Source organism: Aquarana catesbeiana, linkage group LG11 (genome assembly GCF_042186555.1).
Source record: "Aquarana catesbeiana isolate 2022-GZ linkage group LG11, ASM4218655v1, whole genome shotgun sequence".
Taxonomy (NCBI): Eukaryota; Metazoa; Chordata; class Amphibia; order Anura; family Ranidae; genus Aquarana; species Aquarana catesbeiana.
In genome coordinates this window covers 91,654,682-91,680,458 of record NC_133334.1, presented here as the reverse complement: position 1 = coordinate 91,680,458, position 25,777 = coordinate 91,654,682, and the positions used below count along the sequence as shown (strand labels likewise).

At 41.3% G+C, this 25,777-nt stretch overlaps 1 protein-coding gene and 1 long non-coding RNA gene across 7 annotated transcripts in view; one reads left to right on the top strand and one right to left on the bottom strand.

Moving 5' to 3' along the window:
• The window catches only part of LOC141112196 (uncharacterized), an 85,935-nt gene that overhangs the window by 8,578 nt on the left and 51,580 nt on the right, over positions 1–25,777 (bottom strand). The window contains exons 32-39 of one of the 4 annotated variants that reach the window (XM_073604787.1): positions 25,286–25,543; positions 16,310–21,856; positions 13,289–16,093; positions 4,995–5,270; positions 3,529–3,627; positions 3,188–3,228; positions 1,789–1,917; positions 345–953 (exon numbers count right to left, since the gene is read on the bottom strand). In XM_073604787.1, coding sequence (XP_073460888.1) covers positions 345–953; positions 1,789–1,917; positions 3,188–3,228; positions 3,529–3,627; positions 4,995–5,270; positions 13,289–16,093; positions 16,310–21,856; positions 25,286–25,543 — 9,764 coding nt within the window. Of the gene's footprint in view, positions 1–344; positions 954–1,788; positions 1,918–3,187; positions 3,229–3,528; positions 3,628–4,994; positions 5,271–13,288; positions 21,857–25,285; positions 25,544–25,777 lie in introns of all 4 variants that reach the window. The other 3 variants (XM_073604786.1, XM_073604788.1, XM_073604785.1) reach the window with 3 other exon arrangements.
• Positions 1–25,777, top strand: part of LOC141112198 (uncharacterized) — a 271,699-nt gene that overhangs the window by 242,694 nt on the left and 3,228 nt on the right. The gene's annotated exons all lie outside the window — the stretch shown is intronic.

Genomic DNA, 25,777 nt, shown 5'->3' with positions numbered 1-25,777 from the left:
CGGCTTAAGACAGCTAAATTTTACTGAGCGAACATTCATCTTTTTTCTATTCCTTTAATAAATTCATACCACAGGCCTGGCCTGCTTTGTGAAAAGTAGCGATACAACACAACCATTGTGTAGAACTGTGAAGCAGAAAGCAGGGTGGGTGTATGAAATAAGCAAATATAGCTGCATCTATGCTCTTAATGATGCACTATGCGTAGAAACAAGAGGTTTACAATATTAGCACAGACTATACTTCAAGCTAATCTCTTTTACATGTCTGCAATTTGTAAGTAGCACACAGGTATATGCCCGTTAGGATAACATTCCAGGAACTTAATTTTTGTATTCGGACTTACGTTAATCCTAACTTCATCATCTTCTTCCTTGTCTTCTCCCTTTTGTCCTTCTCCTTCTTGTCCTTCCTGTCCTTCTTTTCCTTCCTGTCCTTCTTCTCCTTGTCCTTCTTTAGCTTCTTGTCCTTCTTTTCCTTTCTGTCCTTCCTTTCCTTTCTGTCCTTCATCTCCTTCTTTTTCTTCTTGTCCTTCTTTTTCTTTCTGTCCTTCCTCTCCCTCTTTTCCTTCTTGCCCTTCTTTTCCTTTCTCTCCTTCTTTTCCTTTCTGTCCTTCCTTTCCTTTCTGTCCTTCATCTCCTTCTTTTTCTTCTTGTCCTTCTTTTTCTTTCTGTCCTTCCTCTCCCTCTTTTCCTTCTTTCCCTTCTTTTCCTTTCTGTCCTTCTTTGTCTTTCTGTCCTTCCTTTCCTTTCTCTCCTTCTTTTCCTTTCTGTCCTTCTTCTTTCTGTTCTTCTTTTCCTTTTGGTCCCTCCTCTCCTTTCTCTCCTTGGATTCCTTCCCCAGACTCCTTTCCTTCAGCTTCTTTCTTTTTGTCACGCTTCTCTTTCTTCATTGTGCATTGTTTTGGTACACACTGGCCACAGCATTCTCCTTCCTTTTCAACATATCTGTATCCCTAAGGGAAACACCACAAAATGAAGGTTCAGTTAGAAAAAGCAAACTACTTTCCAACATTGAATCAATAGTTTACTAGGCACAATGAATATCTAAAGCAATAAGAGTTCATTTTACTTAATGTTGTAACACCTTCTCTGCCTACCATGCTCCTGCTTAGGTGTGCTGTTAACAATGTAATGTAGTCCAAGAACAATTTGTGAAAATGTCAGTCACTGAAGAGACATTCTTTTGCATATCAGTAGTTCTGCCAAGGCAAGGCCAATACTAAAAATGTATTAATACAGTATGTTATATATTGTGATCTGAACAGTTTTAATTAAGGTTACAAACAACTAAATACTAGGAAACTGGTAATGTGAACAGAGATCAGGTAGTGGTAAACCATGTCATGATTTACTGTTTGAAGTATGCCAACCAGTGCTTTTGTCTTGTCTATATACCGAGGTGTAGTAAAATTGAAGGGTCTCTTGCCAATTCCATGCACTGTTACTTGTCTATGTAGATGTGATGGTACCATAGGTGCACTACAGCAAGATGGTTCTGCCAAGATCATTTAGGAGAGAATATCAGCAGGAAGAAGCAGAAGCATGGGTCAATGAAAAAAGATAGAATGACAGATAGAACTGAAGTGGTTGTAAAGCCTTCCATATACCCAGTGAAGTGACTGGCCCCAGGTGAAACACAGAACTTAAAGAAATCCTCCTATATAGGTTGCTGTCAGGGCTCGGACAAGTACACACCATGATATCCTTTGGTTATATTTCATGTCTGAGGTTTACAACCACTTTAAGCTGCAATTTGGTTGATTACTGGCTGCATTATTGACAACCTACCTCTTCACAGGTCTTATCACATTTGATCTTCTCACATTTGACAGCATAAAAGCCAGATTCATCAACTTCATCCTTGGCACACTCACATTTCTGGCATGAATTCTTGGGTTGTGGGATGAGAGAGCCACGCTAGGAAAAGATTGATGAAAGAAAAATAAAATAATGGTCATGTTATGTCTTAATTTATTTCAAGTGTTTTGTTGTTCTTTATAAAGAGCACTTGGGATACATTATCAAAGTGGTTAACATTATGCTGCCCCGCAGCAACTAATTGCGTAATTCATTCTATATTTTCAAACTGGGTAACTGCTATGAGCATCTCAGGCAGTTGCCATTTCAAACACATAAATAAACCAATATATAATCTAAATATGGTTTTCCACTGCAAGTAGGTATACCTTGTTTCCCCACTGCATCGTCTCCATGCTGGTGTATATGTTTAAAAAAACAGCATCTCATGATAATCCATTGCATGTACACTTTATTTTCCAATAGAAAGACTTTTGTACATTATGTCCATGTACTTTAAAAAATGCCCCATGTACCACCTTCTTAGTATGGACATGTTAGCACTGTCCTCATATGCTACAATGCAATAAGGTTTTTCTAAGGGTGTGGTGGCCCTTGGACTTTAGTTTGATCATATCAATGTGGTTTTTATTATTGTTGCATTTCATTGATGGCGTACTTTGCCTGTAGGCATTAATTAATTAATGTCTGTAGGCATTTTGCATATTTCTACCAATGGATATTTTCATAAAGTGATGACATGTCATAGTATTGTGTTCTATCGCGTACCTCAAAAAAATAAAAAATAACAAAATAAATAAAAGCCCCACTACCTCCTAGTAATATACCCCACCTATGGTCACCAAACTCCATTCCTCTGAATTATGAACATTCCTGACAACCTATACCCAAAGGAAACAATGGGTGGATACTAATTCTTCTATCTTCGTGCAGTTTTCATAGGGTATATAACAAGAGAAAGTAGCTTAGGGGCCATAAAACAAGGTTAGAATGTCCTCAATCTAGTCTAATGGCCAGTATTTTTCAAATCACTTCCTCTGAGCCCGGGTTGTCTTGGACCTGCCCTCCAGCCTGTGCCTGGACAGCGAAAGGAGAAGCAGCACAGTGATGAGCTAATCTCTCTGTCACTCTGCTTTCTCTAGCTATCAGTATGCTTCTTGTCAGCAAACTAATCAACTTCTTGTGCTACTTCATCCAAATCCAAAATGTAAGTACTTACACTGACTGCTTATGGAAATACATTTAATGATGAACATATTACATGAAACATATTAATGATTATGGAGCTGCCTTAATGTGTGCCTTTTTCCTCTGTCTAAAGTTTAGCTTTAAACAAAATAAATGTATTAAAATAAAATAAAATGAATACCTGATATATTACATTATCCACTACACAAACAGAATCGGGCTCTGCAAAAAAAAAAATAGTACAATTTATTTCTTATGTTTAACTCTCCATGGTATATAGCTTATATTTCTACTTTGGTTTTTAAAGAGAAATAATGGTGGGCTATTTCAAAATATAAACTAGTGTCAGATAAAGATTGTAGATGTATGACTGAAGACATTATACAAATATCTTATCTCGTATCAAATATCACAACTATGTAAAACAAAAATGTTACTGCTGAAATCAGTTCATTAATTCTTATTTCACTCACTAAAAAAGGAAAATGTGTTAAAAAATAAAAACTAGAAGAAGACCCCTACCACAAGTAATGTTGGCACAGCAGGAACCTGGAGTCCAGCGAGATACGACACGATGCCCTGTTCCACAATTTGGCATCAGGCACTGACAAGGTTCACACCCTGCAGAATATTATTAAAATACATCAGAAAAAATAGATTTTCACTAATAACACATGAAAAGCGAATCCTGTACTATTTACGTCCTTGTTTGGCTTATGTGGTGATATAGTGATACTGTTGTTATAGACCACTACTCTGTCTGGAATATGTACATTACTGATAGATGCAAAGACAATCACATAACTATATGAGAAAATATAAGATTCATTGACCCACATATCTCCTGAATGAATATGTACTAAAAAGATCAATTTGCAAAAGCCATTGACTGCGTGTTTTAGGCCCCTTTCACATGGAGGGAATGATCAGGTCCAGCTGTCCGTTTTTCATGAGGACATATGGGACCATCCATTGCTCTCTATGGAGTGGTCGGATGTCAATGAACATGTGTACATTGATACCTGCCGACATCCGTTCCCCATCCATCTGGCGGAGCGGATGTCAGTCAGATGGAAATGGACAGGCAGTCCATTTCCATCTGACAGCCGATAGGTGACAGCAGGCTATGTAGAGCGGACACGGACCTGTCATCCGCCTGTTCAGTGAGGATCAGCGGAGAGGTTCACTGCTGAGCAGGAAGATCCGCTGGCGGACTCTGCCAGTGTGAAAGGGGCTTTAGGCTGAAAGAAAGATTCACTAAGCCTTATTTATTAAAGGGATAAAGACCATTAATTTAGTAAAGTATATGTTAAATTATCGTAGTGAATGAACTAAAGTTGTGTTCACATTAGTCACGTAATCATGTACAAAAAAAAAATACTTTTTTTTTCCTTTTAATTTATCATGCGCCTGATTGAGTATTCCAGGTAAAGCAAATCTTCTCCTTATTCACTTTACTATGTAAACAGCTTTGAGCCCTTTGGTTTAACAGAATCAAAGAATACAACAATAATTCTGCACCTCTGTATTTATTTGTTTAGCCATATTTAGTAAAGTAAAAGCCTTTCTGTAAATAAAAAAATGCCCCCCAGCAAGTTTAAGTTATAATATACTAGTATGCACTGCATACTGGTACATTATGGTTTTTTTCTTTTTGGGAGGGTGCATGTGATCGGCACAGGGCCAATCAGCATTGTACAGACAGAGGGTCAGGAGTCATGCAATCTCATATGACAGTCAGAGTAGAATGAAAACTCCTCCTACATGCTTTAACCAGACACTGACAGAATTCATACTGCTGATGAGAAAAGGTATTTAGCAGTTTATATTTACTAAAATAATTGCATTTCCGTGTTTTGTGTACTGTGGGAGACCAGATATAGTGAATGCCTGGGTTTAGTAACATTTTAAGTTTACCACCACTTTATAACATTATATTAAGAGATCATGAGGAGATTGCATGAAATGGAAGCATAGCTTATACTTACCAATTTCCCAAGAAATACTCGGTTCATCTGTTGTTATTTGACTTTCACCTCCTGCTGGGGGTGGTGGCGTTTTGCGTGGCCGTCTGGTAAATGGGGGTTTGGTATAGTGGGCATCCAGTATGAGGGTATCAAGTCCTTTGGTGGGAGAAGGTTCTCCTGAGTTAGATTCTGTTGTTGGTCCACAGTCACCTACATACCATTCCATTTGACATGATAAGCCACAAACTGCATGGAATTTACAGCCAGCCTTGTCTAATTTAGTGTAGATGATTTCGCCTAGATAATAGAAAGAAAGGACTCATAAGGCAAGTCATACTCTCACATTTTTAATTTTATCTAGAGATAAAAAGGATGAACATTTATAGACAGGGCAACGTATCCTTGAAGAGAAACTGTAGTTTCATGTCAGTAAATAACAGTTTTTATCATTGTACACTTTAACTTACTGTGTATGTAAACCGACAAACAAAAAGTTATTGAATTACAGCTTATCAGTCCTTATATGTGGAGTCTGCAACAGTTTTTTTTTACAAAAAAAAAAAAAAAATTCCCTTTATTTCCATCTTATGGCCCTGTTAGTAACACATTCCCTGTCCTAATATGTGAATGCTCTTATCTATGGAGGAGTGGTGTTGACACCCTAAAGCTGGCCATACATGGGTCATTTTTTGTTTTCATTTAATCAGTGGGTTGAAAAAAAAACTGACCTGATTACCCCAACCACACATTTGTGATAGATGGCTCCTCTGCTGGCTCTTCCAGCAATGTCTCCTGCTGTCACCTATCGGCTGTCGGATGGAAATGGACTGCCTGTCCATTTCCATCTGACTGACATCCGATCTGCCAGATGGATGGAGGAGACATTGATGGAAGAGCCAGCAGAGGAGCCTCTTCTTTTTACTTTATGGTATATCGCACTGTTGGAGATCACCTGGAGAGGGTTACTGCCATGGCTGTGAGGAATATCATATCATTGGATAGCCCGCTGTAGGAGAGAGGATCCCTTTATTGGATGAGCTCGTGGAGGCGCATTCCTTGGTTGAGCGAATCCCCTGTGTGAGCCTTTTTGATCTCTGTAACTTGAGATCCAACAACTCTGGTAAGCGGCACTGATTGATTGTTTTTCATGAAGAGAGCAACAGACTGATCCTTTGAATGTCCTTCAACATATGTGTATCTACTGAAGCACTTTATGGGCTTTATTTTAAACGTTATTACTTTGCCTTAATCACATGGTTTTTATCACATTTGTTCCAATTCCCTTTTTATTTAGGGAGGTATGTTATTTGGTTGTGCACTTTATCTGTTACACATATTTATTGGCTAAATATTCAGGCTATTTTTTAGCTGCTGCACCAGTTTGTCATTATATATATTTTTGGGTTAGTGCAGATATTCTGCTATACACATAAATTGAAATATGTCTGGTCCCTGCTTAAAATGGACTAAATTTCACAAATTGCTAGCTTAAGACAGTAAGTATGCTAAGACTCCAAAACACCTCCCTTCTTCATGATAACCTAGGGAGAGGAGTTCTGTAGTCCACAGAGAGAACTACGAACAATGGCCCATAGACAAACATTAATACAAAATGGAACACTGTGGGGTTGATTTACTAAACGCAAATCCACTGTGCAATACAAGGGCACTGCAAGTGCACCTGGAAGTGCAATCACTGTAGGAAGATCTGAAATGAGGGGAAGCTCTGCTGATTTTTATCATCCAATCATGTACAAGCAAAAAATTCTGTCTTTTTATTTTCCTTGCATGTCCCCCTCAGATCTACATCTGCACTTGCAGTGCACAGTGGCTTTGCATTTAGTAAAAAAACCCCAATGACAGTCCCTGTGCTGTAGTACTACGCAGGGCACAGAAACATTTAAAACAAGCATTTTAATGCTGACTGTTAAGACGATTCATAGTAAAGTGTAAGTCCAGTCAATACTTTTTTTTTCTTTATTTTAGGAAGAGTAGGAAAAAAGTAAGAACCCTTTTGGATTTCTACTGCTATTTAGAGCATTGTTGGAGAGATTTTCCCTCACCTCCTGTCTTGCTGACAATCTTTTACCAGACAGGAAATGGGGGCAACTATCCAACATCAATAAACACAGAAATAGAAACACATTTTTTGCAGAGGGGTAAAGGCCAGAACCATTGTTAGATCTGCATTTCTGTTGTGTTCTTGTTGCAGATTTTCTGTCTCTACTGGTCTGGCAAAAAGTTTGTCAGCAGAACTGGAAGTGAATGGAAATGTATCTAACAGAGCCTCAGATGCCAGTACCGATACTTTTCTCAAGTACTCGCTGATACCAATTACCGATACCTATTTTTAGTGTTATGTGCCCAATTTTTAAGGGCTTGTTTACACCAAACATGCATTAAAACTGATGGGAAAACCGCACAGATTTCACTTGCAGAGACAGTTTCCCATCAGTTTTACATCACATTTCATGTGCATTTTAGTGAGTTTTTACAGCCTGATCACATATGTGCTTATAAGTCTTGTGTGATATTAAGTCCACTTCAGGTGTGATTTCTAATCTCATACACTACAATTCGTATTGGAATCGCATCTGAACTGCTAAACAAAATTGGACTAAATCAGGCTTTGAAAACACTTAGTTTACTTTAGTTGTACTCTACGCGTTTCAAGATTATGCGTCATTCCTCTTCTTCAGGAGCAAGTGGTGAGAAGATTTATGATATCTACAATTCAAAAAATACCAATAAGTACAGAATATACGCATACAACTGTTTCTACATAACTGGTCAGTGGACATGGTTTGTAATCTTTAATCTTAAATCTACAAAGATAAAGGAATTTTCTGTTTTTCAAACAGTTGTATGCATATATTCTGTACTTATTGGTATTTTTTGAATTGTAGATATCATAAATCTTCTTACCACTTTCTCCTGATGAAGAGGAATGATGCATAATCTTGAAACGTGTAGAGTTTCACTCTATACACTTGCACAAACGTGATGTAAACTAAGTGTTTTTTTATGATTTCATGTGGTTACAGTATATTGTACTTGTAAACTTGAGATACAAACTCTCTATATATTGATTCTCTTTTTAGACATTTGTACTATTAATTAATTAATTATATATTTTACATATTTCTTGCTTGCATATGCATTTTTGGAGTTATCTCTCCCGCTAGAGAGTTTTTGTTTGCTATTCTTATGCCGTATTAGGGATGTGGTGATTTCTCCAATTTCCCCACTGGAATTGAACTATTCTACATATGCATCAAAATAAGAAGCCTTGGGTCCACATGGAGCAGGTGATGATTGCTTTGCCTTTGGAAGGTCTCCCATGGCTTGCAGATGCTGATATCTCATGAAGGGTGATGGTGCATCCAACTGTGGGAGCCATGGTATGGATTACGAAAAATATTATCGCCATATCCGAGCCCCTTAACCCCAATTCTGTGTACACTGGCTTTCCAGCCGGGCCTAAAAGACCCCTACTTTGTAGCCCTGCTACAGCAGGGCTTTAGTAAGATTTTACATTTTTCATTAGGTAATCAGCTGATGACGAGCAGAGAGGTGGAGCGTAGCTTCATAGACCTGGATTTTCTTTGACGGGCACAGCTTAGTATGTTCCTTCAATTGTTGCCAACTGTAGTACGTGCACCTTCTGTGTTTGAACAACTATGCTTAAGGGGAGAACCATTGAGACACTCACTGTCACATTTCTATGCTTCCTTGATTAGGCTGAAAGCTCGCTTTCCTACAATTGTGGGAAAGGGACTTAGGGGTTACATTTTCTCAGGCTCAGAAGGACAGGATCTTACTGTTCGCACATAAGGCATCATTGGCGAGTAGGTATCAAGAGGGAGGGTATAAAATCCTTACTAGATTGTACAGAACACCGGCTGTACTGCATCGGATGTTCCCACAGGTTTCAAATGTTTGTTGGGAATGCCCAAAGCTAAAAGAGTTTTGGATAATGGTTGCTGAATCGGTAAAAACAATTACAGTTGTATCCCTTGGGGAAAACCCGGCAATTTTCTTACTACATGATACCCCTCTATCTATTCAAAAATACAAAAAACTCACTCCTAAAACACCTCCTTAAGGCAGCAAGGGCATGCATACCGGCGTTGTGGAAGAGTACCACCCCTCCAACTAGATCACACTGGCTTACCAGGGTAACAGAAATCCAACAAATGGAAAGCCTTACTATGATACTGAAAGAGCAAAAGGAGAGATATTGGAAAGTCTGGACTCCTTATTTTATCTATAAGGAACAGATAGAATCTCTCTAGCCTCTCAGCAGTAATTGGACTACCAATATACCCCGTAGAGTTTAGCTAACAGGGAATAGAAGGGCAAATGGGCGATTGTGTTTGGGGCCTTTTTTTTTTTTTTTTTTTTCTTTCTTTCTTCTCTCCCTTTTTATATTTTATTGTAGCTATTTTATTATATCCTTTGTTTTTCTATTCTTTGGTCTTAGCCAGGACACTACTTGGTTATGGAAAATATAAAAGGAGAAATTATGTGGTCTACAGGGTAATCGCATTAAGATATTACACAATTTCATGAAATACAGTATAGCAATATTTTTAATAGCAAATTTTGTTAGCCATGGGATTGGCAAGTTTCATGATAAATGCTATGTTATGATTGTGAGATGTTTTTTCTTGTTTTTTTTTTTAGAATTGTAACACTGTTTCTTTGAAAATAAAGAATATATATATAAAAAAAGAAAAATTTCCTGCGCATATGTGAACCGAGTCTGAAAGTATCGCTTTTAGTATCGGAGCATTTGCAAGAGTACAAGTACTCATGTAAATGCTTAGTATTGGCTTTGTGTCATTGTGTTCTGACAGCAGAAAGACTTCCCCGCTGTCAGAATACTTAGATCAGAGCACTGATATTGGTGCAACGCTAATTCTCATCCTTCTCTTCCCCATCTCCTGACAGTCTGAAGAAACTCTGCATAACCACCACAACAATATAGCACACTTATGGCCCGTACACACGGTCGGATTTTCCGACGGAAAATGTGTGATAGGACCTTGTTGTCGGAAATTCCGACCGTGTGTAGGCTCCATCACACATTTTCCATCGGATTATCCGACACACAAAGTTTGAGAGCAGGCTATAAAATTTTTCGACAACAAAATCCGTTGTCGGAATTTCCGATCGTGTGTACACAATTCCGAAAGTGCCACGCATGCTCAGAATAACTAAATTTATGAAAGCTATTGGCTACAGCCCCGTTTAGAGTCCCGACATACGTGTTTTACGTCACCGCGTTCAGAACGATCGGATTTTCCGACAACTTTGTGTGTATGCAAGACAAGTTTGAGCCAACATCCGTCTGAAAAAATCCTAGGATTTTGTTGTTGGAATGTCCGATCAATGTCCGACCGTGTGTACGGGGCATAAGGGATTAATCAATAATTGTTCATCTTGTGAACAGTTTACAGTGCCCTCAGAGATATTGAAAAAGGTAATATTACCCAACTAACATTTACGTTTTTGACAAACTCAAATCATCCGATAGTTTTTTTTTAATATCGCTAGGAGAAATGCGCTGGTAAGATCTCTGTACTTCCTTGGTCTGCACACATACCCCTGCCATTATAATGGGCTTCCACTCTGCTGGATTTTTTTTATATTTTGGGAAATGCAAAAAGAGTGGTTGGAACATTCAAAGGTTAACAGAAAAACCTAAATTGCCTAGATGTCCAGGAACAGTCAGGAACTACAGCAGAGTTCTCATTGTTGGAGTACCCAGGACATATGACAAACAATAGCCAGAGACTGACTCAATCCACCAGATTCCACCTATAGCTCCAATATCACTCTACTAAATCTGAAGTTTTGTACTTATATGGGTTCTTTGAAATGTATATCGGGAATGACTAAGTAATTAAAATGGAGCTACAGTTTCATTGTCACAATCAGCAGAGCAGACAGGCTCTTTACTGTGGAAGAGACATGCAATGTCCTTTCTGCAATAAGATGCACCTACCTGCATGCTTGCTGTCCTCTCCTGCATGTAAACTGAGCTGGACATACACAACTCAGCTTGCACCACTGGCCTGGACTGTGTGCCAGGATGACTGACTCCTGCACATGCACAAGAGTGACGTCACCCCGCACTGGCCACTGAAGATGGCCGAGGACTGACACACAGCAGAAGATGGCAGCACCAGCAAAGAATGGAACCTTTGGAGTGAAGGTAACTTTAGCTACACTTGCATTTGCATCCAGGGAAATTGTATTTTAGTTTTACTTGTGCTTTAACCACTTGCCGCCCTTAGGCCCTATATATGCCCTCAGGAACAAATGGTTATACCAGGATCATGGCTGATCCTGGTATCATCTTTAGTGCTGTGATGGGCTTTACACTCTTTACGCTCTACAGCAGTGGTTCTCAACTCCTGTCCTCAGGACCCACTAACAGGCCCGATTTTCAGTATTACCTTGGGGAGATGCAGACTAGAATACTGCAATCACTGAGCAGCAAATGATATCTCCTGTGATGTATGTCAGTTATCCTACAAACCTGGCCTGTTAGTGGGTCCTGAGGACAGGAGTTGAGAACCAATGCTCTACAGCCACCCGATCACATTTACAGGGCTCGTAAGAGACCCCCCCCCCCCATGCACCACAGTTCCCATGCTCTTCGGTTCACTGGGAAGCCCAGGACTGCTATAAGCTATCGGTCTGACTGCCCACAGAGGAGAGGGAGAAACATCCATTCCTCCCTCTCCTCTGTAAGCGATGGAAGCTGGAAGTGGCAAGGATTTTTTCACTTCCTGTTTTAGTTGTGTGTTTACTTGTTTATTTAGCTGATAATGTCCAGGGAAGCAGTTGATCAAACCAATCTCGGTTTGACCTGGTAGCTTATGAAGCAGAGGAGGGATCAAGGATCTAATAGTCTCCTGGTCGCTCCATAAAGAGTACCTGTCACTGCCCAATCTATCATAAGTGATAAATAACATAATTAACAATAACAACATGATAACAATAAAAAGTGTAAAAATGTATTTAAATAAAACAAAAAAAATAAATAAACCACCCCTGTTCCATCATGCTCATGCGCAAATGCAAATGTGCATGTAGGTCCTGCACATATATGTAAATGGTGTTTACACCACATGTGAGGTACTTCCATAAACATAAGAGAAAGAGCAATAATTCTAATGCCAGTAAAATTTTAAATTTTGACAAGTTTAGTATCTAGTTACATGGCACAGTATCATCTTTTATATTTTACCAAAAAGATGTGTTTGTGTGCACTAAAATGCATTTAAAAAAAAATGTATTTTTTTCCTGAAAATGTGGATTTGATAAATAGCTGTGCAAAAATTGTGTGCGATGTAAAAAATTGCCAGCATTTTATTCTACAGAGCTTTTGTTTCCAGAAATTCATAATGTTTGGGGGGTTTTCTAGAAAAATAAATGCTGATTTTTAAAATGTGATATGAAAAATGTAAAAATTGGCCTGGATGGCAAGTGGTTTAGGCAAACCTTAAAGGTATTGTATTGTATGTTATACTTACCTGTTTTGTGCAATGGTTTTGCACAGAGCAGCCCCGATCTTTCCCTTCTGGGGTCCTATGCTGGTGCTTCTGACTCCTTCCCCCTGCCGAGTGCCACCATAGCAAGTCACTAGTTATGGGGGCACTTGTGCAGGCTCAATCCAGAGCTACGCTCTGTGTGTCTATAAACACAAACAGCACGACTCGCCCCCACCCCCATTCTGTCTTCACAGGCTGTAATTGACAGCAGCAGGAGCCAATGGCTCCTGCTTCAGCATTAATGGCCAGTGAGGAAAGAGAGAACAAAAAGAGTCGCTGCTCTCGGGCATAGCCCTGGATCGTGATCGGTCCCGGATAAGTATAAGGAGGGGCTGGGGGGAGCTACACACCAAAGGTTTTTTACCTTAAAGCATAGAATGCAACCACTTTAAAGCAAAGAGAAACATGGAAGATGACATTGCTGATCTCTTTATGAGAATGTTGGCTTTTTTGCTAACCCTCTTTCTAAGTAGAGAAACCATGAAAAAGTATGCAGATCAGGAATGTCCTTGACTATATACTTGTTCTAAGTGCATGACTTAAATGGTTAGCATTAAAGCAGGGCAACTAGCATTTGCAGAATTTGGATTTCTTTTAAATTTTCGCAATCTTAGGTAAACATTCCAAGATACAAACAGCTACCAAGTAATATTTGTTATTTTGGTCATTGCAGGTCATCCAATTCAAGAATTTCACTAAAGGAAATAAAATTGTGCATAGTTTTACTGGTAAAGACAAGGTAACTCTTACCTGGATTGTAAAATTCAGTTCTTATTTTGCAGAAACAGACCACTGCGCTGCCAGAAGATGATGGAGATCCAGGAGACGAGGGAGTTCTTATTGCTGGTGCACTAGTTGTTGATAATGTTCCAGAAGTTGAGGTCTCAGTGCTAACTGGAGGTGAGATAGTAGGTGTTTCAGTAGAAGAAACAACAGTTGATGTTTCTCCAGGAGAGGGTTCAGTTGATATGATACCAGGAGTACCCCCTGTTGACAAGGTTCCTGAAGGAGGAGTGGATAGCTCGCCACAAGATTCAATAAACGTTATAGAGCAACATTCGTATCGTGCTGCATGGTCTACACATTGTTTGTCTTTGCCAATTTGATCCTTATTCTTACAGTGTAATCCATCCTGCACAGTACATGTTATTATCTGGGAAGTATCTTCATAGCTCAAATCTCGATATGACACAGCTTTGCACTCAATTTTATTTTCTATTTCCTTTTTAGTACAAACATCAACACCCAGGGCTTTTAGTATCTTGCTACCCTCTTTTTCTCCACCATTAACACCAGAGGTTGGCTTTTCTGTATTTATCCACTCAGTCCAGCGACATTCAGCTTGCCTTAGAATTTTGCAACTGGAAGATGTAGTAGAAGATACTGGTGTGCTAGGTGTAGAGGTTTCCCCTGGTTTACCGGGTTCACCTGGAGGCACTGGGTAGCCAGGTGTAGAGGTATCGCCTGGTTTACCGGGTTCACCTGGGGACACTGGATAGCCAGGTGTAGAGGTTTGGCCTGGTTTACCGGGTTCACCTGGAGGCACTTTATAGCCAGGTGTAGAGGCTTCACCTGGTTTACCGGGTTCACTTGGAGGCACTGAATAGCCAGGTGTAGAAGTTTCGCCTGGTTTACCGGGTTCACCTGGAGGCACTTTATAGCCAGGTGTAGAGGTTTCACCTGGATTACCGGGTTCACCTGGAGGCACTTTATAGCCAGGTGTAGAGGTTTCGCCTGGTTTACCGGGTTCACCTGGAGGCACTTTATAGCCAGGTGTAGAGGTTTCGCCTGGTTTACTGGGTTCACCTGGAGGCACTGGATAGCCAGGTGTAGAGGTTTCACCTGGTTTACCAGGTTCTCCTGGAGGTACTGGATGGCCAGGTGTAGAGGTTTCACCTGGTTTACCGGGTTCACCTGGAGGCACTTTATAGCCAGGTGTAGAGGTTTCACCTGGTTTACCGGGTTCACCTGAAGGCACTGGATAGCCAGGTGTAGACGTTTCACCTGGTTTACCAGGTTCTCCTGGAGGTACTGGATGGCCAGGTGTAGAGGTTTCTCCTGGTTTACCGGGTTCACCTGGAGGCACTGGATAGCCAGGTGTAGAGGTTTCACCTGGTTTACCAGGTTCTCCTGGAGGTACTGGATGGCCAGGTGTAGAAGTTTCTCCTGGTTTACCGGGTTCACCTGGAGGCACTTGGTAGCTAGGTGTTGAGGTTTCGCCTGGTTTACCAGGTTCACCTGGAGGTACTGGAAAGCCAGGTGTAGAGGTTTCGCCTGGCTTACCGGGTTCACCTGGAGGCACTTTATAGCCAGGTGTAGAGGTTTCACCTGGTTTACCAGGTTCTCCTGGAGGTACTGGATGGTCAGGTGTAGAAGTTTCTCCTGGTTTACCGGGTTCACCTAGAGGCACTTGGTAGCCAGGTGTCGAGGTTTCGCCTGGTTTACCAGGTTCACCTGGAGGTACTGGAAAGCCCGGTGTAGAGGTTTCGCCTGGTTTACTGGGTTCACCTGGAGGCACTTTATAGCCAGGTGTAGAGGTTTCATCTGGTTTACCGGGTTCACCTGGAGGCACTTTATAGCCAGGCGTAGAGGTTTCGCCTGGCTTACCGGGTTCACCTGGAGGCACTTTATAGCCAGGTGTAGAGGTTTCATCTGGTTTACCGGGTTCACCTGGAGGCACTGAATAGCCAGGTGTAGAAGTTTCACCTGGCTTACCGGGTTCACCTGGAGGCACTGAATAGCCAGGTGTAGAGGTTTCACCTGGTTTACCAGGTTCACCTGGAGGCACTTTATAGCCAGGTGTAGAGGTTTCGCCTGGCTCACCGGGTTCACCTGGAGGCACTTTATAGCCAGGTGTAGAGGTTTTATCTGGTTTACCGGGTTCACCAGGAGGCACTGAATAGCCAGGTGTAGAGGTTTCACCTGGTTTACCAGGTTCTCCTGGAGGCACTTTATAGCCAGGTGTAGAGGTTTCATCTGGTTTACCGGGTTCACCTGGAGGCACTGAATAGCCAGGTGTAGAGGTTTCGCCTGGCTTACCGGGTTCACCTGGAGGCACTTTATAGCCAGGTGTAGAGGTTTCATCTGGTTTACCGGGTTCACCTGGTGGCACTTTATAGCCAGGTGTAGAGGTTTCGCCTGGCTTACCGGTTTCACCTAGAGGCACTTTATAGCCAGGTGTAGAGGTTTCATCTGGTTTACCGGGTTCACCTGGAGGCACTGAATAGCCAGGTGTAGAGGTTTCGCCTGGTTTACTGGGCTCACCTGGAGGCACTGGATAGCCAGGTGTAGAGGTTTCACCTGGTTTACCAGGTTCTCCTGGAGGTACTGGATGGCCAGGTGTAGAGGTTTCCCCTGGTTTACCGGGTTCACCTGGAGGCACTGGATAGCCAGGTGTAGAAGTTTCTCCTGGTTTACCGGGTTCACCTGGAGGCACTTTATAGCCAGGTGTAGAGGTTTCATCTGGTTTACCGGGTTCACCTGGAGGCACTGAATAGCCAGGTGTAGAGGTTTCGCCTGGCTTACCGGGTTCACCTGGAGGCACTTTATAGCCAGGTGTAGAAGTTTCTCCTGGTTTACTGGGTTCACCTGGAGGCACTTTATAGCCAGGTGTAGAAGTTTCTCCTGGTTTACCGGGTTCACCTGGAGGCACTTGGTAGCCAGGTGTTGAGGTTTCGCCTGGTTTACCAGGTTCACCTGGAGGCACTTTATAGCCAGGTGTAGAGGTTTCGCCTGGCTTACCGGGTTCACCTGGAGGCACTTTATAGCCAGGTGTAGAGGTTTCATCTGGTTTACCGGGTTCACCTGGAGGCACTGAATAGCCAGGTGTAGAGGTTTCACCTGGTTTACCAGGTTCTCCTGCAGGCACTTTATAGCCAGGTGTAGAAGTTTCTCCTGGTTTACCGGGTTCACCTGGAGGCACTTTATAGCCAGGTGTAGAAGTTTCTCCTGGTTTACCAGGTTCACCTGGAGGCACTTGGTAGCCAGGTGTTGAGGTTTCACCTGCTTTACCGGGTTCACCTGGAGGTACTGAAAAGCCAGGTGTAGAGGTTTCGCCTGGCTTACCGGGTTCACCTGGAGGCTCTTTATAGCCAGGTGTAGAGGTTTCATCTGGTTTACCGGGTTCACCTGGAGGCACTGAATAGCCAGGTGTAGAGGTTTCACCTGGTTTACCGGGTTCACCTGGAGGCACTTTATAGCCAGGTGTAGAGGTTTCGCCAGGCTTACCGGGTTCACCTGGAGGCACTTTATAGCCAGGTGTAGAGGTTTCGCCTGGCTTACCGGGTTCACCTGGAGGCACTTTATAGCCAGGTGTAGAAGTTTCATCTGGTTTACCGGGTTCACCTGGAGGCACTTTATAGCCAGGTGTAGAGGTTTCACCTGGTTTACCAGGTTCTGCTGGAGGCACTTTATAGCCAGGTGTAGAGGTTTCATCTGGTTTACCGGGTTCACCTGGAGGCACTGAATAGCCAGGTGTAGAGGTTTCGCCTGGCTTACCGGGTTCACCTGGAGGCACTTTATAGCCAGGTGTAGAGGTTTCATCTGGTTTACCGGGTTCACCTGGAGGCACTTTATAGCCAGGTGTAGAGGTTTCGCCTGGCTTACCGGGTTCACCTGGAGGCACTTTATAGCCAGGTGTAGAAGTTTCATCTGGTTTACCGGGTTCACCTGGAGGCACTTTATAGCCAGGTGTAGAGGTTTCGCCTGGTTTACCAGGTTCTCCTGGAGGTACTGGATGGCCAGGTGTAGAAGTTTCTCCTGGTTTACCGGGTTCACCTGGAGGCACTTGGTAGCCAGGTGTTGAGGTTTCGCCTGGCTTACTGGGTTCTCCTGGAGGCACTTTATAGCCAGGTGTAGAGGTTTCATCTGGTTTACCGGGTTCACCTGGAGGCACCGAATAGCCAGGTGTAGAGGTTTCACCTGGTTTACCAGGTTCTCCTGGAGGCACTTTATAGCCAGGTGTAGAAGTTTCTCCTGGTTTACCGGGTTCACCTGGAGGCACTTTATAGCCAGGTGTAGAAGTTTCTTCTGGTTTACCGGGTTCACCTGGAGGCACTTTATAGCCAGGTGTAGAAGTTTCTTCTGGTTTACCGAGTTCACCTGGAGGCACTTTATAGCCAGGTGTAGAAGTTTCTTCTGGTTTACCGGGTTCACCTGGAGGCACTTGGTAGCCAGGTGTTGAGGTTTCGCCTGGTTTACCGGGTTCACCTGGAGGTACTGAAAAGCCAGGTGTAGAGGTTTCGCCTGGCTTACCGGGTTCACCTGGAGGCACTTTATAGCCAGGTGTAGAGGTTTCATCTGGTTTACCGGGTTCACCTGGAGGCACTGAATAGCCAGGTGTAGAGGTTTCGCCTGGCTTACCGGGTTCACCTGGAGGCACTTTATAGCCAGGTGTAGAGGTTTCATCTGGTTTACCGGGTTCACCTGGAGGCACTTTATAGCCAGGTGTAGAGGTTTCGCCTGGCTTACCGGGTTCACCTGGAGGCACTTTATAGCCAGGTGTAGAGGTTTCGCCTGGTTTACCGGGTTCACCTGGAGGCACTTTATAGCCAGGTGTAGAAGTTTCATCTGGTTTACCGGGTTGACCTGGAGGCACTTTATAGCCAGGTGTAGAGGTTTCACCTGGTTTACCAGGTTCTCCTGGAGGTACTGGATGGCCAGGTGTAGAAGTTTCTCCTGGTTTACCGGGTTCACCTGGAGGCACTTGGTAGCCAGGTGTTGAGGTCTCGCCTGGCTTACCGGGTTCACCTGGAGGCACTTTATAGCCAGGTGTAGAGGTTTCATCTGGTTTACCGGGTTCACCTGGAGGCACTGAATAGCCAGGTGTAGAGGTTTCACCTGGTTTACCAGATTCTCCTGGAGGCACTTTATAGCCAGGTGTAGAAGTTTCTCCTGGTTTACCGGGTTCACCTGGAGGCACTTTATAGCCAGATGTAGAAGTTTCTTCTGGTTTACCGGGTTCACCTGGAGGCACTTGGTAGCCAGGTGTTGAGGTTTCGCCTGGTTTACCGGGTTCACCTGGAGGTACTGAAAAGCCAGGTGTAGAGGTTTCGCCTGGCTTACCGGGTTCACCTGGAGGCACTTTATAGCCAGGTGTAGAGGTTTCATCTGGTTTACCGGGTTCACCTGGAGGCACTTTATAGTCAGGTGTAGAGGTTTCACCTGGTTTACCGGGTTCACCTGGAGGTACTGGAACACCAGGCTCTGTTACAGATTTTGTTACTGGACCTTGCGTTATTTCACCTGACCAGGGTGTTGTTGTAGATGAGGATGATTCTCCACAGGATTGAACAAATTTCTTAGAACAGCACTCCATTCTTATTGCAAAGTCATGGCACTGTTTATCTTTTTGATCTTTGTTCATACACAATAATCCATCTTTGACATTGCATATTGCTACCTGGTCAATGTCGCTAAAGCTCAATTCTGGATGATCTGCAGCTATACATTGAATATCATTCTCATCTTCTTCCTTCTTACAAACTTCTATTCCTTTTTCTTTTAGATGAAAAGAGTTCTCATTGTCTCCTCCATCAATGTCTGAGGAAGGTGTATTTTCATTAAATGTTTTTGTCCAGTGACATTCCTCTTTTCTGAGTTTACTGCAATCTTCTTGAAATACTGAGGTTATTGTAACAATTGAAGTTTGTGTTTTTTTTGTGGGTTCTCCTCCAGTGGTTGTTGAAATTGTTGAAGTATCTGGACTAGATGAAGTTGGTGTTTCACCTTGTTCACAGATTTCTGAACAACATTCATACCTTACTCTGTAATTGTAACACTTTTGTTTTGTTGGTTGGTTTTTATTAAAACATGTTAATCCTTTTTCCAAATCACAGGTAATTTTCTGTGTATTATCCAAAACAGCCTTGCCAGTTTTATCAACAGCCTCACATTCAATTTTGTTTTCAACTTCTTCTTTTTTACATACCTCAATCCCTTTAGATTTTATATTTTTAGAGCTTTCAATATCTCCACCACTTCCTTTTGCAGTGGGAGAATGAATATCAAACCATGGGCTCAGGCGGCATTCCTTTTTTTTTATACATGCTGGTGCTGATGTAGAAGCTATAGTTGTGCTACTAATTCCTGTAGTAGGTAATGGAGTACTGGACTCGCCACAGGATTTAACAAACTTTTCAGTACAGCACTCAATTCTTATACTAAAGTCAGGGCATTTCTCTCCTGGTTGATCTTTGTTGTTACAAATCAGTCCCTTGTTTACATTGCATGTGAATTTTGTGGCAGTGTCTTGATCAGCATTACATTCAATATGATTTTCAACTTCCCCTTTTTTACAAACTTCAATTTCTTTAGATTTCAAATTGTATGAGTTCTCTATTTCACCCCCATGTACATTTTCAGATGGTGTGTTTGCATTAAACCAAGGAGTCCAACGACATTCTGTTGCTTTAATCTTCTTACAATCTTCAGATATATGATGGCCAGGTTCAGTGATTGCAGTTGTTTGTGGACTGGGTGTAATACTTGGTAAAAGAGGCACTGTTGTAGGCCCAATAACTCCAGGAGCAGATGTTACTGGTTTGCAGTATTTTGAACAACATTCAACCCTTATTCTGTAATTATGGCACTTTTCTTTACTTTTCTGATCACTATTTCTGCATGTTAGTCCCATTCCCAGGACACAAGTCATAATTTGCTGGTTATTAGCAATTGTTACTCCATTATTATCAATGGCTTCACATTCTAGTTTGTGCTCAATTTCTGGATTCCTGCACACCTCATATCCTTTTGCTTTTATATCTTCTAGACTTTCACTGTCCCCACCATTGCTTTGCCTTGTTGGTCTGTTGAGATCATACCAAGGAGTCAAACGGCATTGCATTTGAATTTCACAAGCTGTTGTTGGGGAAACTGAAGGCGTAAATTCAGAAGATGATGTTTCTGGAGGTGGACCAGCTGAAGCTGATGTTCCCACAGTGGCTGATTCACCTGTAGTGACTGTGGGTACAGATGTTCCAGATGTTGTTATTGTTGGTGTTTGTACCTTCTCACAAAACACTGCACAGCATAAAATTCTTATTCTATAATTAAAGCATTTGTCCTTTTCTTGATCTTTGTTTTCACAGCGAAGTCCATCTTTCAAGTTACAACTTATTTTCTGTTTGTTACCAGCAATGGTTGTACCTTTACTGTCTACTGCTTCACATTCTATATTCTTTTCAACCTCAATGTCTGTACAAATAGTAATTCCCATTGATTTTAAGTTTTCAACACTTTCAGTGTCACCTCCATCACTTTTTGAGCTAGGTTCATTTTTATCAAACCAATCTGTCCAACGACATTCTATCTTAAGTGTACAAGTTGCTGTTGGTGTTTCTTCAGAGGATTTCGATTGATAACCCGTGCTTAATTGTGGTGGTGGTGATTGTGAAGTTCCGGGTTCTGATGGTGACCCTGGAGGTACTGTTCCTTCATGTGGGGGAACACCACCAGTAAGCGATGGTGCAGTAGTAGCAGGTATGGAGACACCAGGTGTTTTAATTGGTTCACAGTACTCAGTACAGCATAAAACCCTCACCCTATAGTTGTGGCATTTGTCCTTCCCAGTTTGGTCTCGGTTTTCACAGTGCAAGCCTTTTCTTAGGCTGCAAGTAATGTTTTGTTGATTATTTGAGATAGCCTGACCATTAGACCTTATAGCTTCACATTCAATATCTTGCTCAATTTCTTTGACTGTGCATATCTCATTTCCCTTTGATTTTATTTCAGCAATACTTTCATTTTCTCCCCCATCACTCTTTAGATTGGGCTGACTATTATCATACCATTTAGTCCAACGGCATTCCATCTTAATTATACAGGCTGTTGTTACTCCAGAGGTTGTTGTAACTGTACCAGGAGGACCACTTACAGAACTAGTAGCACCTGTGCTGATAGGTGTGTTAGGAATGGACACAACAGGCAAAGATGTTGGGACTTTAGCTGTTGTAACTTCAGATAAGCTAATGGTGGGGGTCAAGGTTGTAACCTCAATACTTGAAGGAGAAGAACATATCCGATAGTTACAACATTCAATTCTCATTTCATAATTGTGACATATGGGTGGATTTTCACTGTTTAAACAAAGTAGGCCCATCTTTCTGTTGCAAATGACGTCTTGTCCAGAATCTTCTATTTTTTTATCAGGATGGTCTGTTGGCCTGCATTCCACATTCCTAGGGTTTTCACAAATTTGGTGACCCTGAGCTTTAATATCTTCAAATCTTTCCACATCTCCAGCTCCATTTTCAGGTTTGCTCAAGTCATACCACTGTGTCCAAGTGCACTCATAAGCTTCAACACACAGAGTAGGTGAAACTGAAAAAAACATAAACATTTAACTCATGAAATCATTAAAATATACTAATATTTTTATTATATATCAAATGTAACACACAAATTTAATACATGTGTCTCAATGTAATTAAAGTAAATGTAAACACTACCTAAATGACATTCAGTTTAGAACTGTGTATCATTGACTTTTGCAGACACTTCCCATCTATATGCAGGCACTCTAGTTTCTCCGGGTGGGTTTCCTCGGGTGCATGTCATTTCTCAGGGTGGGTTCCCTAATAGTGACAACAGTGGACCTTGCCTGCATAATGTGTGTTGAAACAGTCACTTTTGGCTTCCTTAGGAAGCCTATGTGACAGGGTGACAATGCAAGAGCACAATTTTAAGATATGGACAGAGACTTGTCACCCTATAATGAAGAGTGCCTGAACAAGGACTTTAATGGAAGGATCGCCTAGTATTATTTTAATGAGCCTGCAGATTAAACATTATTAAAAACGACTTATGAACATTAAAGTTTAACAAAAGGCAAACCTTTTTTTTTTTTAGTTTTGGATAGAGTTGAGAGCAATTACAACACCTGTCAGGTATTCTATTGGTGTCTGTCTCTCCATTAGGGAAACCAATATAAACAATATCCTTGTGTTTCATGGACAAATACACCAATGTGCATGTAGCCTTATAGTTTGTACACTGCAAGGCATGTCCTTGGCTCCACCATGAGCCTTGGAGATGGTGAATATGGTACAATTAGTGTACTGTGGAAAATCACAGTAGGTGTCACATGTTCACCTATATCCAGTGGTACTGGAATTCTCAAGGTGCCTACAGCAGGTTTCCTAACTAGATGATTGCCCAACTCCAAAGACACCAGGGCAACAATCTGAAAATTGGCCGGTGCTGTACTGCAGAAGCAAAAGGACCATAAGCACATGGGGCCCCTGCTTTGCTGGTAATAGATCATATCCTCATCTGTATCAGCTAAGAGCTTTAAAAAGCAGGCCTTAAAATAAGACCCCCTTCTAAAATCACCAGCGCTGTGTTTTAACAGAAAATAAAGTAAATTGTCTTTTTTTACAATGTTTCCTACTGAATGTGTGACAGCATGGAAAATGGAGTATTACAAAAGGATTTCATACTCCACTTCTAGGGAATTTATGTAAGTTTTCTAATACTGAAGATATGGATTTGCCCTATATAGTTTTATTTAACTATCTTTACTTTTACTTTTTCATAGTGGTAAATCAGGATGACTTTCCAACGTTGAGTCAAAAGAGGTTGATGTACTAAAGGCAAATAGACTCTGCACATTGCAAAGTGCAGTTGCTCCAGAGCTTAGAAAATGAAGTAAAACCTCACTTTGTAAAGAATACCTAATCACATGCAAAGAAAATTGAAAAAGCAGCATTTTTTCTTGCACATGATTAGATGATGGAAGTCAGCAGAGCTTCTGCTCATTTACTAAGCTCTGGAGCAACTGCTCTTGCAGAGTGCAATTGCATTTTGCAATGTGCACAGTATATTTGCTTTTAGTAAATCAACCCCAAAGATTCAGAGCAAACATGCAGCAAATGAAAGCCAGAGAAGTCAATGAGGTTGATTCACTAAAACTGGAGTGCAGAATCTGGTGCAGCTGTGCACATAACACAATCAGCTTCCAAGTTGTTTTGTGAAAGCTTAATTGAACAAGTTGAAGTTAGAAGCTGACTGGCTACCATGCACAGCTGCACCAGATTTTGCACTCTCCAGTTTTAGTAAATCAATTTGTCCTTATCACAGTGTGTTATATCTTAAGCAGGCCATACATGGGTCGAATTTCAAAAGAATTTTCTTTCAAGAATCTTATCTAAGAATTTTCGTTCGAATTTCCCACCATTAGTGGGCTGCAGCAACAGACAAATTTCGTGCGGCCGTCAAATTCGAGTAATCGGGCAGTTGGAAATTTTTTAAAAAGTTAACAATTTTCTAATCAATGATGGGAGAACCGTGCAAGAAATGTAATCTAAAAAGAAATGTGCAAGAAAAGAAAATTCCTGGAAAAAGAAAAGAAGATTCCCAGCCACGAAAAAATCTTTTCTGTAGCAACATGAGGTGAAATTGAAGGCTTGGTTGGTCGAACTTCGAAAATCAATGGTGGCACCACTGGATCACAAACGCACAAATTCTCTGATTTTCAAAAGAAAATTCTTTCCAAATTCGACCATGTATGGCCAGTCATAAAGCCCATGTTTATCATTTTTGCTCAGGGAAAATTTATTTTTTTCCCGGGTTTCAATAACAAATGAAATTCTTTAATACAATTTTAAATTCTTAAGCACATGTTTCAGTTCTGTTGTATAAATAGTATCTAAAAAGTCACCTAAAAGAATTCAAAATTAAAATTGTCTTACATAGGGATGTTAAAACTGACTGATCAAGACTGGAAATATTCTTTTATATGAAAGTATCTGTACTTTTACCTGTCATGTGCAGTATATCAAAGCCTATAATAACCCTTCTTAGGCTGGAATTCACACCTATGCAGTTTTAGTGATTTTTGCATTTTGCAGATTTGCACAGTCCATCTAACATGGTTTCCTATGGAACACGTTCTGTAGTGCAAATCTGCAAAATGCAAAAAGCACTAAAACTGCATAGGTGTGAATCGAGCCTTATAGTACCCTGGGATGTCAGCTGTCAATCCCAGCTGTCTTCAATCAAAAATGGGTGGTGATCTCATTATGTGAGGAACCCTGGCTCCTCACAGGTCAGCCACAGTCATGAAGAACATGAATCAGGCAGGATAAAAAACCCACCCTGATCATTTTTTTGCCCCCGTGAAATATGCAGCGGTTGCAGCATTTCTTAGTGCCACTTATGTCTTCTCTGATCTCACTCCATTCATGTTTTGCCAGAGTGCAAAGTGGTTATGTAAACACACCAACCAGTTCTTGTGCTTAAGGACAGTCAGGTAGTTCCTGCATATCAGACTGCCCTACAAAATTTTATAGGCAGCTTTAATATGTGGGCTGCTTAAAGGATGCATGCAGTGGTTATGCACATATATATTTGTTATAGTTACGACAAAAAAATGCATTAACAAAAAAAATTGCATCTAGCTTTCATGTCATCTTTATGCAGCCAAAAGGTTGGTGTTCTCCTTTGCTAATGTTTAACCTGTTTGCTTATTGTTTAACTAGTTTTTAAAAAGCCCATTGTTCATGGCGTTCATTAGCACCCCCCCCCCCCAACTATTCAGCACAGTATAAATATTTTTAAACTTCTTATTTTTTTACGTTTTTACGTATACAAACCTGCTTTCTTTTGAAAGTTTGACCTTGCTTTTTACTCAAATGCAGCTGCTTGGTTGCAACAGTGTAACCTTTTGTTTCCGTGCATCCTATTCATAAATGTGTTTTAAAGGTTATGTTGAAAGATATGTGAACACAGGAATTATGGAAGACAACCTACCTGGTGTAGTTGTTGTTGTTATTTGACTTTTTCCACCGCTAGGTGCTTCAATCGATCCATGGGTTACATACTCTGGTGAGCTTGGTGGATTGAAGTTGAATGTTGTTTCTGGATGTGCTACTGTTGGGCATGGGCCAGTGCTACGGACTAATGTCGAATTTTCTGAGCAGATTGCGTTCATGCAACCACCCATTCCATCAGCTGTGTAATAGACGGTGTCACCTTCAGCAAATTCACTTTCTTCATATTCACAGCATACTGCAGGAAAAAAAGCACAGGTAGTTATATTTTCATGTTTTTACTGCTACCGGTGTCTGAGTTGGGGGGATTTCCATTCACTTCCTGTTAGGACAGGAAATGAAGGGAAATCTCTCCAATAGTAACAAAGAAAAAATATTTTTAGCAGAATAAGGAAGATGCAGTTTTTCTGACTTTTTACTACTAGTCATGCCTTTCTGTCTCAGGGATGACTACATCCCATTATTTCTTATA